Raw genomic sequence first — 17,888 nt, 5'->3', positions numbered from 1 at the left:
AAGGGTGTGGGTGGGGTCCAGCCTTTAATCAGTCACTTACCTTTCGGGCCTGCAGGTCCCTCAGCACCCGGGGGTCCAATGATACTCTCACCTGTGGGGGAAAGATGGGCAGGATGATATCAGTCTGGGCCTGCTGGCACTGAATTATCCAAGAGAAGGTGAATAGGGTAGGGAAGAGGGGGAAGGGTAGAGTGGGAGAGAGGAGGGAAGCGTAGGGGAGAGTGGTGGAGGGAGAGATGGACGTGGGGAGAGGGGTAGGGATGAAAGATAAGAGATCAGAGAGCAAGAGGAAGCGGGTGGTGAGGAGGTGAGAGAGAGATGAGGGAGAGATGGAGCAAGGTGGGGGGAGACGGGGGAGATAGAGAGAAAGAGAAAGATAGAGAGAGAGAGAGAGAGATAGAGGGTGAGGAAGAGTGAGAGAAAGAGGGGTGGAGTAAGATGTTAGAATTCAGAAGTGACAACAGAGGGTCAAACCCAGTTCCAAGTGAGTAAGACAAAGTTTGTCAGGATCTGACACAGTCTAAAGACCCCTCACACCATTTATGGCTGCCGCAGTGATAGCCCAGTGGGGTCCGAGTTCAGCATACATAGAGTGGGAGAGGTCGTAACCTCTTAGGTTCTGGTCACACCTTCCACCCCACCCTCATTGGGCGCCCGGTGTGGAGGGTGTTGCATCCGTCAGGAGGACCCCTTCATTGGCCTGCCAAACAGGAGCCCCTGGAGGCAGAGCACGTGGTGTCCACCTGCTTTTTGGAGACCTTCTGGGGCCAGTAGGTCTGCAGGGACAGGAGTATGCACTGGACATGGATGGCTGTTTTATAGTTTGAGAATGAAGCGAACTTTGCTGAGTTTAAGAGACCGGGGCTAAGTTGCTGAGTAAACTCCCACTGCAGCTGAACTCCAGGGCCAGCAGACATATGGTGGTCTTGCCAGTCACTCAGACTGTACTATACACAGAAACCCCTCCTTCCCTGGGCCCCTTGGGGAAGGCAAGAACTAGCCCCCCCAAACACGTTGGATACTCACCTGCTCGTCCTGGGGGTCCGGGAGGTCCTGGGGGTCCGGGAGGTCCTGATATGGCAAGTGTCTTCTCTGAACCAGACAGAGAGAGAGGTGACATCAGCACACAGCCGACACTGGACACCAAACCCCCCCAGACAAACATACAAGATGGCCACAGAGTGGATAGCCAGAGACACTTTCCCTGGCAGCAATGGCCGATAGGAGGAAGCATAAATTTAAGGTGCTTGAAGGAAAGTAGAGGGAGGATGACAGAGATAGTTTCTTTTTTTTTTACACAGGAGAGGTGGGTGCTTGGGACACCCTGATGTGGTGGCAGATACATTAGGGACAAAAAATGGAGGGCTATGTAGAGGGAAGGGTTAGGTTGATTTTGGAGTGGGTTAAAAGGTCGACAGAGCATCGTGGGCTGAAGGCCTGCACTGTTCTATGAACCCCAGTTCCTGATGGAAACTCCACAGACACCAAACCCACACTGTCCAGAGGGAAAATCCACTGACATTGAGTCCCAGTCACTCGGTAGGGACGGATTCCATGGGAGGGTTGCAGCCTCACCATTCTCTGGGTGACTCCACGCTCCCCACACTCTCTCCTTGCCCCTTGCCCTCATTCAGCCATCCCCATTCGAACCGCCCTCCTGACACCCCCACTACCACAGCCCGGCTGCGAAAGGAGGATAGCAACCCCATACCCATAAAAACACAGAGCTGGGAAGAATTAACAGTGAGGGAGAAGTGCAAGATGCGTGGGATCAGTTTTGGTTGTATGTTAATTTAAACTTAAATTAGAAGTTTTTTTTCTGTTTCTTAGTTTTGAATGTTTTCCTGTCCTGTACTGTATCTGCTCTATGATATGCTGTGCTGCTTTGTCAAATAAGAATAAATAATAAAACTTTGAATTACAAAAAAAAAACCGCAGAGCTGCAGAAATGGCAATAGAAGCTCACCCCTGGGAGACTGGCTACACTTGGGGAAAGTTTGAAAGGCTTTGAACGGAGGACCCGGGCAAGCTGCTGTTGGGGTGATGAGCTTAAGCAAGTAAATCCACGTCACACCTTTCCCGATCCAGACCGGAATGTTGAAATTCCAGCCACTGCCATGGACCTGGACCAGTTAGTCTCTTGGAACGGTGGGGGTGTGAGAGTGTGGATGTAGCAGGGGGGTGAGTGTATGGATGGGGATGAAGTGGGGTGAAGGTGTGGCTGTTGATCACTGAAGGCCCATCGTTGGGGTTAGTGTGCCCACAGAGGTGGGCAGAGAAGGTACAGCTGGCTGTAAGATTTGTCCTGTCTATGTTACAACAGGCTCTTGATGGGCCGAATGCCTCTGATTTTTCCTATATTGCAGACTCTCAATAGGCTGAATGATCTCGACTTTTTCCTGTAACATCAGGCTCTCAGTGGAGGCTGAGCAACACACACAAAATGCTGGACAAATTCAGCAGGTCAGGCAGCATCCATGAAAATGAATAAAGTCAATTTTTTGGGCTGGGACTCTTCACCGGGTCCTGATGAAGGCTCTCGGCCCCAAATGTCGACTGTCTGTTCCTTTTCATAGATGCAGCCTGACCTGACGATTTCCTCCAGCATTTTGTGTGCATTGCTCAGGATTTCCAGCATCTGCAGAATCTTGCATCTCAATGGGGCTGAATGGCCTTGTACTGTCGATGTACAACAGGCTTCTGATGGGCTGAATGACCTCCCCACATCCAGAACCCAGCCCTCTCACCTCCAGAAGTGATGATCTTTCCTGGAGTTCCGGGCTCACCTGCAAACAACAGATCGGTGAGACCATGGATGAAATCACTCCAACCCCAGTCCCAGCAGATCCTACCCCCCCCACCACCCTACAACCCAACAGGTTCTCCCCCACTCCATCAATCCCCTCCACCCCCACACCCGATACCAGCAGACCACTCCCCAGCCTAACATACCCCACCCCTGGAACTATCTCCACAAACAGACCGTCACCCTAGGGCCGGGCGGACAAAGGGACACATCTGAGGGAGGGAGTGCTGAGGGAGGATGGGAGAGAGTGAGGGAGGTAGGACAGGTAGAGGGTAGTGACATTGAGGGGAAAAGGATGATGGTGGGAGGATGGAGGGAGAGAGACAGGTGAGGGAAGGGGGAAGGAGGGAGGAAGGAGTGACTTTGAGGGAGGGAGGGAGTTTGGGGTTTGGGTGAGTGACATTGGTTGAGGTGTGGAGGGAGGGGCGAGTGACACTGAGACAGGGGAGCAAGCACAGGCCCGGACTCTCAGTGTGTCGCAGTTCATCACTGCCGTTTCCACGGACCCCGGACCCCATCTCAGAACAGAAAAGTCATTGATGACGACGACGATGGCCCCAATCACCGATTAAGTACCGATTAATACATCACTATTGTGGGATCTGGCTGAGCACTAATGGCCTGTGGCCCCTAAAGCTGCTTCCTCACAGCCCCAGAGATATGGGCTTAATCCTGACCTCCAGCATTGTCTGCATGGAGTTAGTACATTCTCCCCCTCGTGCTTCAGTTTCCTCCCACATTCCAGAGGTGGGTTAATTGGCTGCTGTGAATTGCCCGCAGGGTGTGCGTGAGGGGAAGAATCTGGGGGGGGGGGTAATGGGGATGTACAGAGAGTGGAATGGCATCAATATACATGGATGGCTGATGGTCTCATGATCTCAGTGGGCCGAAGGGCCTGTGCCCTGGAGGGCTCATTCCTCCCTCCCACATGGGGTCTCTTTCACCCCACTCCCCCCAGCACAGTCCATACTCACCAGGGGCTCCGGGGTCTCCTGGCATTCCCGGTAACCCTCGAGGTCCTTGTTCACCTGAGGACGAGGGCAGCAGTTAGTGGGAAGTGTTCATTATGGAGTGACCCACAGTCAGGAGCAGGAGGGTCCTTCACCGAAATGGTCTGGGTTCCCATTTCCTTCCTGTTCCCCAGACACCTCCGCTCCCCACACACCAGATCTCTCCATATCTGCCCTTGAAAATAATCCACAAATGTCTCCCCAACAGAGAATTCCCAAGTTCCACTCCCCTCACCACTGCCTTACCTCGGTCAGCACTCATTCGGAAACCCTAGCCATGGGTTTAGGTTCTCAGCATCAGTCCCACTTGTGCAAACCGATATCCCAGGAGATCTCCTTCCACACTTCTAACCTCACCCTTCATGAGGGCAGTGGGCCCCTGGGAGACAATGTGGGATGGGTGGGGGAGAGGGGACACAAAGTTGAGAGGGTGGAGGGAGGGGGACACAATGTGGGGAGGGGGCGGTGGGAGACATGGTCGAGAGAGTACGAGGAAGTGGAATTCACTGTGGAGTGGGTGGGGGAAGAGGGGACACAAAGTTGAGAGGGTGGAGGGAGGGGGACACAATGTGGGGAGGGGGCGGTGGGAGACATGGTCGAGAGAGTACGAGGAAGTGGAACACACTGTGGAGTGGGTGGGCAAAGTGGGCACAGTCTGGACAGAATGGGTGTCTGTGGTACACACTATGGAGAACGTGGGAACCCCTGGGACACACTGCGGAGAGTATGTGTGGAGGTAGGACACACTGTAGAGAGGGTAGAGATCTGGGTATGGATGAGCTCTGGGATCAGTTTGGTATCCAGGACTCTGGGCCAAGTGCTTGGAGATGGGTTAGTATGGTCTGTGTGGGCTGAAGGGCCTGTTATCATGCTGTGTGAGATTTAATTTCCCATCATCAAGTAATATTGATATCCTCCATTCTTTTACTGCTCTTCCCACTCTCCCCATTCTTCCCCCATCCCCTTGGATCTGCCCCCCTCTAGCTATCTGTACCCCTACATCCCTCTTGTTCTCACAATCCCCCAATCCTCCCTCACCCTGCCCCCACACCCTCCCTTGCCTTCACACCACCCCCACACCCTCTGCCCTCAGTCCTGAGCCCTCGTACCTCGGGGACCACGGATTCCATCTGCACCAGTTGTACCTGAGTGAGGGAGGAGAGTGTTTGAGCTGGGTACAGACAAAGGTGACCCTCACACCGACCCCCTCTTCACCCATCACCTCTCACCCCAACTCTATTCCCATTTCCCACTCCAACTCCCCCTACTCATTCCATCCCTCCCCCCACTCATTCCACCCCTCTCCCCCAACTCCACACCCACTTCCCACTCCAACTCCACCCACTCCCCTACCCAACTGGCTTTGATCCCCCTGTACGCAGACATTTGGGTCTCTCAGCCCATTCCAGGGGTTCAGGCAGCCCGGCTCCTGAACCACGAATAACGAGGGGAGAGGGTCATCATTTGCTCTCCCTCCCTCTAATGACCACCAATGTCAGAGCACTCCCAGGAGGGGGTTTGACAATGCCCCTCCCACCAAGACCACCGAGGTCTGGGATCCCTGGGAGGTGATGTGAGGGTAGGGTGGGAGGTTGACAAAGTAACTCACCCTTCTGGCCAGGCTCTCCTGTGGCCCCAGGCGGTCCCCGAGGACCACTTTCACCTGTAACAGAAGGACGGTTAGTGTGGAGCAGCCCTGAGTTGGGCGTATTCTGGAGTCAGGTGATAGAGCAAAATATTAGCTTCAGCAACCAATCTTTCCAGCTGAACATGGATAATAGTTTCATGTGGATGCCAGGTAATTGAAAAGCAGACAATGCTGATTAACATTCATTCTGGGTGTCTGGAGTGTGGGTGCGGAGAATGAGGTGTGAAAGTTACATGTAGTTCAAGGGAAGCACTGTGTAACTATAGAATTGTCCTTTGATCTTTAGCATATGAAATGTCACCTAATATTGGGCCAAGTAGGCCTCTTCCTCCAAGAATGCCTCAATATGATACCTGCTGCTCGTTTTTGTTCAATTAAACTACTTTCAGTGTCTCTCCGGTGACTTTGTTCATGTTGCAATACCCTGGTCGGCCCTGCCCTCCTACAGAACAGGATCCAGACCCTGGGGTGGGCCTGATCATCTCTTCCTTCCACTCTCCCTCCAGCAGGTAAACATCCTTCTCTCATACGGAGGGAAGTTGAGGTGCCAGTGATGGCTCTTCATACTGTCCATCACCAGCAGCTACGGAAACACGGCCCGGCTGCTGATTGGACGATTCAGTTTAGTCAATCAAGCAACATGGGCCCCGTTTACATTCTGATTGGCAGAGAGAGTGTTGCATTAGATCCCAAACCGCCAATGACAGAAGCCAATGGATTTTGCAGAATAAATTGACCGGGATGGTGGTCCTGTTCAAAGTGATGTGATAGAGGTGTGTACACAACGTAATAAGAGGCATGGGGGTGGGGGACGAGAGCACAGCAGAGATTTGTTTCCCAGGGTGGAAATGGCTAATATGAGAGGGCACAATTTTAAGGGGACTGGTGGAAAATATAGGAGGATGGCAGAGGTTGTTTTTTTTTTACTCAGAGTAGTGGGTGCATGGAACATACTGCCAGAGATGGTGGTAGAGGCAGATACATTAGGGAGATTTAAGAGACTCTTACGTACATGGACAATAGGAAATTGGAGCGCTACATGGGAGAAAATGATTAGATTGATCTTGAAGTAGGTTAAAAGGTCGCATAACATTGTGGGCCGAAAGGCCTGTATTGCACTGTACTCAGAGTCACATCATCACTGGTCAAATCTTCTCCTCCCCTTTCAGCTTTCTGTAGGGACTATGTCTCCGGGATTTAAGCTCCATGCCTTCAGGGTCAGGCAGTGGAAAGGGAGTACAGAGAGGGATATTTAGCAAGTCAGGCATCATCTGTAAGGAAAGAGGCAGAGTTAACTCATCAGGTTCTTTCTCCACAGATGCTGACTGACCTGCTGAGTTTTCCAACATCTTAGATTGGTACTGTTTTGCACAGAAGGGGAGGGTTGTACAACGCAAAAGATCCTGGTGGGTGCTGGGATCCACAAATATGGTGGAACATGTCAGCTGGCCAAGGATGGAACACTACCTCCGCTTCATGTGCAGGGTGCTGAGGGGCTGTGCTGGGGTCCCAGGAAAGGGAGGGGGCCTCAGCTCCAGGATTAGGTGGGAGGAGAGAGAAATTCTAGAGGGCAGGAGATTTGATGCAAGTGGACGAGATCATGGTGGGTTTAGAATTGGGGAGAGACCCAAGCTGTTCCCAGTGGCTAGTAGTCAAGAACCAGAACAGCAAGGGCAGGGCCATGGGGGAGAATGGGGGAGAGAGGGTAAACTTGCACAGAGGCTGCTGCTGGTCTGGAACTCAATGACTTCAGGGTGCAGTTGCAATTAATTTGGAGGGGCCATGGAAACAGAGCAAAAGAGAGGAGCAACAGGATGTCTACTACAGGATAGCATAGACCCGCAGGCTGAACGGCCTCGTGTACTGGATGTGACGTGACAAAGTTGGGTGCTATTAACTCTCAGTGCGGCCATTAGCTACTGATAGTTCTCCAGGGTTCAGCATGTTCCCAAAGACAGAAGCCAGAATGCGTCCAGGAGAGGACACCCCCACCCATATCTTCAGCCTCAAAGCTACCCGAGCTACTGCTGGCTGCAGCATGAAATGGACCGTGCTTCAAAAAGGACCAGAGACTCACCCTGTGCCCCGCGAGGTCCTCGTTCTCCTGTGTCACCTGAAACAAGGAGGAAGAGATGAAGCCAGCAACAACCTACGGAGATTCACCCGTACTCAGCACCGAGGCCTTGCAGGAACTGATGAGGTGGAAAGTTTACCTTTGGATCCAGGAGAGCCACTTGGTCCTCTGTCACCTGGAAGAGAAGGAAAGAGACATCGTGATTACAGAACTTCGTCAATAGAGAGGTTGTCCTCCGAGAGAGCCCACCCTTTCCTCACTTTCCTTCCCGTTTTAAGGTTCACTTGTGAGCTCCCAGTCACAGTGACTTGCTTTGGCAACATTCTCCTCTGCTTTGCTGGGCCTCCACTCCATAAGACCTTAAGACATACGAGTAGAATTAGGCCTTTGGACCCAACGAGTTCACTCTGCCATTCCATCATGGCTGATTTATTATCCCTCTCAACACAATTCTTCTGCCTGCTTCCCATAACATCCTTCCCAATCAAGAACCTATCAACATCCGCTTTAAATACACCCAACGACATGGCCTCCACAGCTGTGCTCGGCAATAAATTCCACACATCTTCTGGCTAGAGAAATTCTTCCAAATCTGTTTTCAAGTGACTCCCTTGTATTCTGAGGCTGTGCCTTTGGTTCTAGACTATAGCAAACATCCTCTCCATTCTACATCCTCCTTGACACAACTGGGGTTGGTTCCTCCTTGTTCTCTCCGTGAAAACAGCTCTCCTTCACCTCTGCTGTGAGGTCATTCACCCTGGGGTCCCTAACCTGCTGATGAAGTCCTCCACTGCTGGGACTGTTCCAGGAAGCCCCCTCCACACTCCAAGTCCTGGACACCCATTCCAGTTGTGGGGCCCAAAACTGGGGCAGCCCTGTTGCTTGGACTCAATCAGAAGCACACGAAGGTTTTCTGATTTGAGCACCGATGGCGTTATTTTGTGATGTCGCTTACTAGTAGTGATTGATATGTTCATGGCCTAAGGTAGAAGGAGTCAATTTTAGAAAACCTAGTGCACTTATTTTTCAACATAATCCCCTCCTACATTTACACACTTAGTCCAACAGTTGTGGAGCATACGGATCTTGGACCTCCAGAAAGTGTCCACAGCAGGGGTGATTGATAAGTTTGTGAACTAAGGTAGAAGGAGGTGAGTTATACAGCTCTCATTACATGCACATGCAGGTCAACTCTTTGAGTGATTGTGCAGAAAGTCTGACATTAATAACTCATCTCCTTCTACCTTAGGCCACAAACTTATCAATCACCCCTGCTGTGGACACTTTCTGGAGGTCCAAGATCCGTATGCTCCACAACCGCTGGACTAAGTGTGTAAATGTAGGAGGGGACTATGTTGAAAAATAAATGTGCTAGGTTTTCTAAAATTGACTCCTTCTACCTTAGGCCACAAACTTATCTATCACCCCTCGTATGTTTCTCATTCATAAAACTGAAGAGAAAGGAGCAAGAGTAGGCCATTCTGCATCTTGAACCTGCTCTGTCCATCATCAAGATCTATCCTAACACTCTCCCATACCTTTTGATTGCATCAATATCCAGAAATCTACCCAAAGTCTCCTTTCTGGATGAACTCCATGACTGAGCCTGCACTGTGCTCCAGAAAGAGAATTCTGCACATTTGCCACCTCGGACTGAACATAACCAACCCCTAACTTTGAGACTCTCTGAGCCCTGGCTCTTGAGGAGGGAGCCGAGTGTGACTTGATGGAGGTTTCTACCACAACGGAAGGGTTTGGTGGGATAGAGACAGAGAGACTGTTTTCTCCTGTGGGGAAGAGGGTAACCAGAGTGAGCAAGAAGTCCAACAGGGGAAGCAGCAGGAACATCTTCACAGTGCGGCGGGATCTCATTCCCTCGGTGAAATGAGACAGGGAATGACTCGAATAGAGGATGACCACTAACACCATCTGGATGGGCAGAATGGCCATTTCTGCACCTAATCTGAGCAATCCCTGAGCCAGGCTGACTCCTGGTTGGACAACCCCGAGTGCTTACCTTTAGGACCTGGAGCTCCAGAATCACCCTTGAAGCCGGATGATCCGGGAGGACCTGGAGAAAGACAACAAGTTGATTATTCACCTTTGCCGGTGTGGCATGGGGTCCCACACATGGGACCTCAGGGACTGATGCAATTAAGGCGGCAGCACAAGAGGAGTTTGAGGAGATTTGGTACATCACCAAAGACTCTTAACACATTTCTACAACTGCACTCTGGAGAGTATCCTGACAGGTTGCATCACCATCTGGTTTGGAGACTGGAAGAAGCTGCAGAGGACTGTAAACTCAGCCAGCTCCATCACGGGCACTCGCCCCCCCCCAGCATCGAGGACACCTTCAAAAGGTGATGCCTCAAAAAGGTGGCGTCCGTCAGCAAAGACCCTCACCACCCAAGGCATGCCTTCTCCTCTTTCCAAGTATCAAAGAGAAGGTACAGGAGCCTGTAGACACACACTCAATGTTTTAAGAACAGATTCTTCCCCTCCACCATCAGATTTTTGAACTGTCCATGAACATAACAGCACTTGCTCTCTTTCCGCAGTATTTATTTATTTATTTTATATATATATCATTCTTAATTTAATTTATAGTAATTTAATTTAATTCACAGTAATGCTGCAAAACAACAAATTTCACGGTGTATGTCAGTGATGATAAACCTGATTCTTATTGTGATACCAAAAGGCAGGCTTGGACAGTGCTTTTACAGTAGACGCCGGTGCAGGATTGTAACTTACCTTGATGGCCAGGAGCTCCATGTTGTCCCATTGCACCTGCAGGAAGAGAGAAGGAATGAAGTGATGGGTCACAAAGTTTGGGGACACACCCAGACTGGCAGCTAATCTGGGTGCTTTCCATCTTCTGGCGGGACTAGACCGCAATGAGTGACATATCATTCCGGGGGAATTATGACAAATTATGCAGTTACATATTCATTATCTCCAACTCTTCCATATGCTGGTAGACTCTCCCCTCCCTCATCAGCCTGTAGCCCTTCCAAAACTCTCCCCTCCCCATCAGTCAACAGCCCCTTCCACACTCTCCCCTCCCCATGTCAACAGCCCCTCCCACACTCTCCCCTCCCCATCAGACCCTCCCACACTCTCCCCTCCCCATCAGTCAACAGCCCCTCCTACCCTCTCCCCTCCCCATCAGCCCCTCCTACACTCTCCCCTCCCCATCAGTCAACAGCCCCTCCTACACTCTCCCCTCCCCATCAGTCAACAGCCCCTCCCATTCTCCCCTCCTCATCAGTCAACGGCCCCTCCTACCCTCTCCCCTCCCCATGTCAACAGCCCATCCTACATTCTCCCCTCCATATCAGTCAACAGCCCCTCCTACCCTCTCCCCTCCCCATCAGACCCACCCACTCTCCCCTCCCCATCAGTCAACAGCCCCTCCTACCCTCTCCCCTCCACATCAGTCAACAGCCCCTCCCACTCTCCCCTCCCCATCAGCCCCTCCTACACTCTCCCCTCCCCATCAGTCAACAGCCCCTCCTACACTCTCCCCTCCCCATCAGTCAACAGCCCCTCCCACTCTCCCCTCCCCATCAACCCCTCCTACACTCTCCCCTCCCCATCAGTCAACAGCCCCTCCTACACTCTCCCCTCCCCATCAGTCAACAGCCCCTCCCACTCTCCCCTCCCCAACATTCAACAGCCCATCCCACACTCTCCCCTCCCCATCAGTCAACAGCCCCTCCCACACTCTCCCCTCCCCATGTCAACAGCCCCTCCTACACTCTCCCCTCCCCATCAGCCCCTCCCACACTCTCCCCTCCCCATCAGTCAACATCGCCTCCCACACTCTCCCCTCCCCATCAGTCAACAGCCCCTCCTACCCTCTCCCCTCCCCATCAGTCAACAGCCCCTCCCACACTCCCCCTCCCTGATCAGCCAACAGCCCCTCCCACACTCCCCCTCCCTGATCAGCCTGGTCCCAATTTGCATCGAAGTGCGCTCAGCCTCTGTGTTCCAACTACCCCATGTGGAGTGAGTTCCACATTTTCTCCACTTGAGGGCAGAGGTGCCTCCCGAAATCCCAGTGGAATTTATGAAGATACTATGTTAAGCAGGACAATGTTTTATGCGAAGTTTCGGGGGAAACACAGGAGCAAGGAAATGGCTGGTGGAGTATGATGAAGAGTCATGGTAGGTCACTGCATTGTTGGTGAGAGACTGAAATGTGTTGTTCCGTGGGCCCTGGGAATTCTTGCACACCAGTCACTACCGTCTACGCCAAAACCCAACCCCAATCACCTCACCCCATCCTCTGCCCACCATTGAACCTCAACCTCCTCACCCCAGCCCTCCATTCCATCAGACAACCTGCCACACCACCCTCTAACCCATTACATAAGCCCTTCACCCAACTCCACCCTCTAACCCCAACACAACCCTCACTCAATCCTCAACTCTTCACCCCTCCCTCTGCCACATCACCCAAGTCCCACACCCATTCCCATCCATCTCCCGATGCAGATGCACCACTAGCCACTGCTCAGAGATTCTCCACGAGTGTATCTTCACTGGGCATCTTATGCGCCGTGTAGACCTGGTCTCACCTTAAACACATTCCCTACCTCTCCCTCCATCCCTCATTCTCTCTGCAAAACTCAATGGATCTCCCTTTTGCTGTTCTGACGAGGGGACTTTGACCTCAAACATCGACCCTACTTCTTTCCCCATGGGCTCTGCCTGACCTGCTGAGCGTTTCCAGCATTTTCAGTTTATATTTTCAAGATCACCTGTTTCTTGCACAGAGTGAGGCCATTCACCCCATCATCACTCTGGCCTCAGCCACCACAAGCCCCCTGCTCACCCTACCTTTCATTCCTGGGTATCCTGTTGGACCTACGTCCCCTGTGAAGGGAAGAGAAGAAACTTTTAAAGTCTGATTCAACACCACACAACAGCCAGAGCCCAACATACGAGTCTGTTGAGAGGAATAGGTCCAGCATCTGGGCAACGAAGCAAAGCAGACAGAACGGTGAGCAACAGGAAATACTCCTCACCTCTCTCTCCCTTCTCGCCCTTCATAGTGATCCCAGAATCACCCGGAGGACCTCTCGCTCCCTTCTCTCCATGCTCTCCTGAAATTACACAAGAAACTGTGATAAAAACTAGAAAACATCCTGATGAAATACATTCTTCTCTCCACAGATGCTGCCCATCCAGTCTTCCCATTTTTAATTTAGATCTCAACATCTTCACATTTGCACTGTTCAAATAATTCCCTGATCATTCATTGGTCAGTAACATCTCTGTCCCTCCTTTGGTTAATTACTCTTATCCCTCCATTGGTCAGTAACATTGCTGTCTCTCCACTGGCCAATTACTCTTACCCCTCCATTGGTCAGTAACATTGCTGTCTCTCCATTGGCCAATTACTCTTAACCCTCTATTGGTCAGTATTCCTGCTGTATTTCCATTAGTCAGTAACAGCTCCCTCACTCCATTGGTCACCTACTGCTGTCACTCCATTGGTCGGTTATTACCATTCCTCCATTGGTCATTTGTTCCTATTCCTCTGTGTATTAGTATTGCTGTCGTCCCTCGATTGGTCAGCTATTCCTATTCACCCTCCCCTATTGGCAGCTATTTCTGTTTCTCCCTTCCCCCCCCCCCATTGGTCACCTACTTCTGTCCGTCCATTGGTCAGTTTCAGTTTCCCCCTGCCCATGCATTGGTCAGCCACACCCACATCCCTCCACTGGTCAGTTCCTCCTGTCCCTCCAATGGTCAAAAACAGCCCTACCTGCACTTCCTTTTTGTCCTTTCTGCCCATCCTGTCCAGAAATCCCACGCAGACCTGCGAAGAGACATTGAAGGGATTCAGAGTCCAGAAGATGGGGATGTTTTACACATCTCCCTCAGAGCAGCTGTGAATGTCATCTCCATTGCCCGGTACCCAGTAAGGGCAGGGGACATTCACAACCAAGGGGAGGGAGGCTGGACATAAGAAGAAGGGTTGGGGATGCAGAGAGGAGGGAGGGTGGATGTCCTTTTCCTCCTCCACTATTGAGGAGGACTCATTTCCATGTCAGGTCTGTAGGCAAAGAGTGCAATCAGGGCCTACAGACTCAGCCTCAGATGGGGTAGGTAGTGAAGGTGACCTCATGAAGGGTCTTGTTTCCCCTCCATAGATTGGTCTTCCCATTCTCCCGTCATAGAGACAAGGACTTCGGTGTGTCCCAAATGTTCCATCAGTCATGTGGACAACATGGTGGGTCACAGCACCAGCTGGCTGAGATCGACGATGCAGGGGCTCAAGGCCTGAGAGGGGCAGACATTGGTTCCCCGTCTGTAGATCTGGAGGATGTGTGTTGATAGCTCTCCTATACCCTGGCACTGTCTGTAGTCAGAGCAGAGCATACACAGCAGGCCAGGGATCCCACCCTGCGCTTGTTTTAGGGACTGATGTCCTGGGTGTTTTTCAGATGGCAGTTGACAATGTGCCAAACATGAGGCTACTTAATAAGATAAGATCCCATGGATTTAACAGGGAAGATACTGGCATGGATAGAAGATTGGCTGACTGGCATGAGGCAAAATGTGGGAATAAAGGGGACCTTTTCTGCTCGTCTGCTGGTGACTACTGGTGTTCCTCAGGGGATAGTGTTGGAACTGATTCTTTTCACAGTATATGACAATGATTTGGATGATGGAATTGACGGCTTCATGGCTAACTTTGCGGACAATATAGAGAGAAGTGGAGGAAGCAGGGAGTCTGCAGAATTGACTTAGAGAGATTGGGAAAATGGACAAAGCAGTGGCAAATAGAATATAGTGTGTGGTCATGCAGTTTGTTTGAAGGAATAAAGGCATAGAGCATTTTCTAAACAGGAAGAAAATTCAGAAATCAGAGGTGCAAAACGATTTGCGAGTCCTCGTGCGCAATCCCCTGCAGGTTAATCAGCGGAAAGGAAAGCAAATGCAATGTCAGCAATCATTCTGAGAGGACTGGAATATAAAAGTGAGGTTGTGACGCTGAGGCTTTATAAAGCATCGGTCAGTTTCGAGCCACTTATGTACTGACATCAGAGAAGGCCCAGAGGAGCCTCACAAGAACGATTCCAGGAATGAAAGGGTTATGCATTAGGAGACTCTGGGTCTGTACTCACTCAAGTTTAGAAGAATAAAGGGGAACGTCATTGAAACATATCCAATATTGAAAGGAATAGATAGAGGGGATGTGGAGAGGATGTTTTCTTATAGTGGGGGAGTCTAGGATAGGAGGGCACAGCCTCAGAATAGAGGGATGTCCATTAAGAACAGAGATGAGGAGGAATTTCTTCACTCAGAGGGTAGTGAGTCTGGGATTTATTGTCACGGACGGCTGTGGAGGTCAAGTCATCCAGTCTATTTAGAGTGGAGGTTGATAGGAGCTTGATTAATCAGGGCATCAAAGGTTACGGGGAGAAGGCAGGAGGATGGAGTTGAGAGGGATAGTAATTCAGCCAAGAGCAGACTCAATAGACCGAATGGCCTAATTCTGCTTCTATGTCTTATAGTCTTTGAACACCGAGCTGGGGCAGTGGAGGCAGTGCGGGTGCACTGGTGTGAGCCACGTTTCCTTGTCACTGACCCCAGCGGTCAGGAGCAGCCGTGAGGCATGTGAGAGCACGTCTCCGTCTTCTGTTAGCCTGCTGGGAGATGCATCCTCTCATGCTTCAGGGAGAGTTAATGAAGACCTGGGTCAGGCCTCAAGGGCTGTTGCCAGCCTTGGGTAGATAGATTTCCAGCTTGGGGTTTAGTTCTTATTTGTTTGTGTCTTTATGTTTTTACTTATTTAGAGAATAAGCCCCTCTGGCCCTGTGAGCCACACCACTAGCAACCCTAGCCTAATCACAGGGCAATTTACAATGCCCAACCGGCCTCCTAGTGGGCACGTCTCTGGACTGAGGGAGGAAGCCTTCACATGCCACAGGGTGAACATACCAACTCCTTACAGAGGACACCGGGATTGCGACTGCAAACTCCGACTGTAATAGTGCCCTGCTAACGGCTACGCCCCGTGGTGCCCTGGAGGGGTGATGATGGGGAGCACAGTGTCCAATCCTTCCCGAGGGGAGGTGCAATAAACGCTGGGAGGATGATGGAGAGAGTTCATGAATCCACAGTGAGGTCCAGTCCGCACTTGGGATTGGTTCTGTGGAGAGTGCGTTGGTGACCTGGGAAGGGGCAGGGGAATTGTGATATTTGAAAGATTGGGTGGGTGCCGTTGGAAAGGTGAGGCTGGATGTGTGGACAGAGGTCTCTGTAGTTAAGCGACTGCACACTCTCCCTCTCTCTTTCTCTGGATGGTGGGGAGAGTTTGCTGACGATTCTCGGGTTAGGAATCTCGGAATTAAAAAGTGACGTGGCAGACTGTAATACTGTTAGAGACCGTCAGTCTCTCCTTTCGCTGTCAAACAGGAGACATCTCTCAGTCCCTTGTTAGTGAGAGACAACCTGTGGCATGTCAAACTGTTGGGTGAACAATAGTTTTTGTTGCTGCAGATCACGGTCTCTCTTTGGGGCTTTGCTGGTGTTTGGTGGGTGGTGGGTACTGACAGTTTTTGCTGAAATAGGTGGGGGAAGATTGATGCTTTGCTGCTGCCTCCACAGGGGACAAGGGAGAGAGGGCTTTGGGATTCTAGTGTTTTTCCATTGTTCATTCTGCTGGGGTTCTTCTGTTTCTGTGGATGTCTGTGAAGACTAAGTGTGCCAGGTTGTATACGTTCTCTGATAATAAACAAAACCACTTCAGAGATGGTGATGAAGGGGGCGATGGATTGGACAGACGGGCTTGGCAGAGGAAGCACTGGAGGAAAGTTGGCCTTGGAGTCTGTAGGAGGACATATAGAGATGGGTTGGAGGGGGGGGAGATGAGGGGAGGTTGGAGGTGGAGAGGAGTTGATCCCAGAACAGATCACCATCTCCATCTTATCCTTCTTTACCATGCGCTCTCACCAGAGGCGGCTCAACTGGAGGGGCGCTTTATAAAACCGAGGTACAGCTCTTTTTACAAAATTACATAAGTTTATTTACACAAGAATACAAATATCAAGTATTTAGAAGACAGTGAACACATTCAATTTAAAATGTGATTATTGCAGTCTATAAAACAGTCAATTTCCTGGGCGGCCCACCGTTCCCAGAAATCTCACAATGTACCCAGTGTGACCGCATGTTCCCCTTCCAAAGACAACCGGGCACAAACATATCCCCAGAAGAGGGGCAAGCAATCAGCCCTGGCAGAGCCGTCAGCTGCCCGCCACCTGGACCCCTGAATGGCCATCTTGGACAGGCCCAGGCAAAAGCCTGCCAGTACATCCTCTAAGCGACCCGCTCCTTCCGTAATGGGTCCCCATTAGAGAGGCCGAAGTGTAACCGAAACCCGAGACCCGAGGAGCAACCCCTTCAGGTAGTCAAACAAACCCGAGTTACAGTCTCGCCGTTTAACCATACCTTGTGTTCCGGGGATTCCGGCATCACCTGTCAACCAAACAAGCAGAGTTATAGAGCAGACCAACACAGAGTGAAGTGGCTACAAAGTCATACAGAACGGGGGAGGGGGGGAGGAGACAGAAGGGTGAATATCAAGCAGAAAATGAGACACAGAAGGAGGGAGGGAGGGAGCGGTAGAGATGAAGGAGACAGTTGCGAGATGGGTGGGCTGAGGAGAAAAAGTGGATGCCACTAAGTAAAGAACAGACTGTTTCCTGACTCACCTTTAAGCCCTGGTTCCCCTGTGAAATGATGAACAGACAGAGAGAGGAGTTAGACACATTCACTGCGAAGTGGCATTGGTATAAATTCTCATTAAAAATGTTCACAGAGATGAGGTGGTGTCCTGGAATGCCCGGGGAAATGGAAGGAGCCCTCTCTGGGTTAGGTTGAGTGAAGGGGCTGTGGGGGTAGGAAGAGCTATGGGGCTTATGGGAGGGAGAGGAGTGTGGGGAGGGAGAGCTGGATGAGGGATGGTAGGATTTGGAGATTAGTCAGCAACAGCCTGCTTGGACGATGTGAAGCCAACCCTGTCTCACGCATCCCCTACAGACTCCTCCCTCTTCTTCCCCTGCTCTCCCCAATATTCCAGCATCTCCCTCACCAATCCCAGCTAATCAGAAAAAGGACCTGTCACCCAACAGACGGCACACAGCTCACATAGTGCCCACGCCCCAGCTCACCCAGTGATTGCCTGGGCACTTACACCGGACAGGGTACATCGCTGAAATGGGAGGACTCTTCTTCTTTTCCCTCTTCCCAATTCCCCCCCTCCCCCACCTTCCCCCTCTCTCTCTCTGCTTTCCTGCCCTCTACCCCCTCTCCCTTTCCCTCACC

At 51.2% G+C, this 17,888-nt stretch overlaps 1 protein-coding gene across 1 annotated transcript in view; it reads right to left on the bottom strand.

Moving 5' to 3' along the window:
• The window catches only part of LOC132379743 (collagen alpha-1(XVII) chain-like), a 71,413-nt gene that overhangs the window by 16,076 nt on the left and 37,449 nt on the right, over positions 1 to 17,888 (bottom strand). The window contains exons 21-35 of the mRNA XM_059948027.1: positions 17,276 to 17,293; positions 17,013 to 17,039; positions 13,318 to 13,371; positions 12,575 to 12,652; positions 12,387 to 12,422; positions 10,296 to 10,331; positions 9,556 to 9,609; positions 7,678 to 7,713; positions 7,542 to 7,577; positions 5,426 to 5,479; positions 4,926 to 4,961; positions 3,781 to 3,834; positions 2,748 to 2,786; positions 1,027 to 1,092; positions 41 to 91 (exon numbers count right to left, since the gene is read on the bottom strand). Of these exons, the coding sequence (XP_059804010.1) occupies positions 41 to 91; positions 1,027 to 1,092; positions 2,748 to 2,786; positions 3,781 to 3,834; positions 4,926 to 4,961; positions 5,426 to 5,479; positions 7,542 to 7,577; positions 7,678 to 7,713; positions 9,556 to 9,609; positions 10,296 to 10,331; positions 12,387 to 12,422; positions 12,575 to 12,652; positions 13,318 to 13,371; positions 17,013 to 17,039; positions 17,276 to 17,293 (675 nt within the window). The remainder of the gene's footprint in view (positions 1 to 40; positions 92 to 1,026; positions 1,093 to 2,747; positions 2,787 to 3,780; positions 3,835 to 4,925; positions 4,962 to 5,425; positions 5,480 to 7,541; positions 7,578 to 7,677; positions 7,714 to 9,555; positions 9,610 to 10,295; positions 10,332 to 12,386; positions 12,423 to 12,574; positions 12,653 to 13,317; positions 13,372 to 17,012; positions 17,040 to 17,275; positions 17,294 to 17,888) is intronic.

This window comes from Hypanus sabinus, chromosome 22 (assembly GCF_030144855.1).
Source record: "Hypanus sabinus isolate sHypSab1 chromosome 22, sHypSab1.hap1, whole genome shotgun sequence".
Lineage (NCBI taxonomy): Eukaryota > Metazoa > Chordata > Chondrichthyes > Myliobatiformes > Dasyatidae > Hypanus > Hypanus sabinus.
This window is presented reverse-complemented; position numbering and strand designations above follow the sequence as displayed.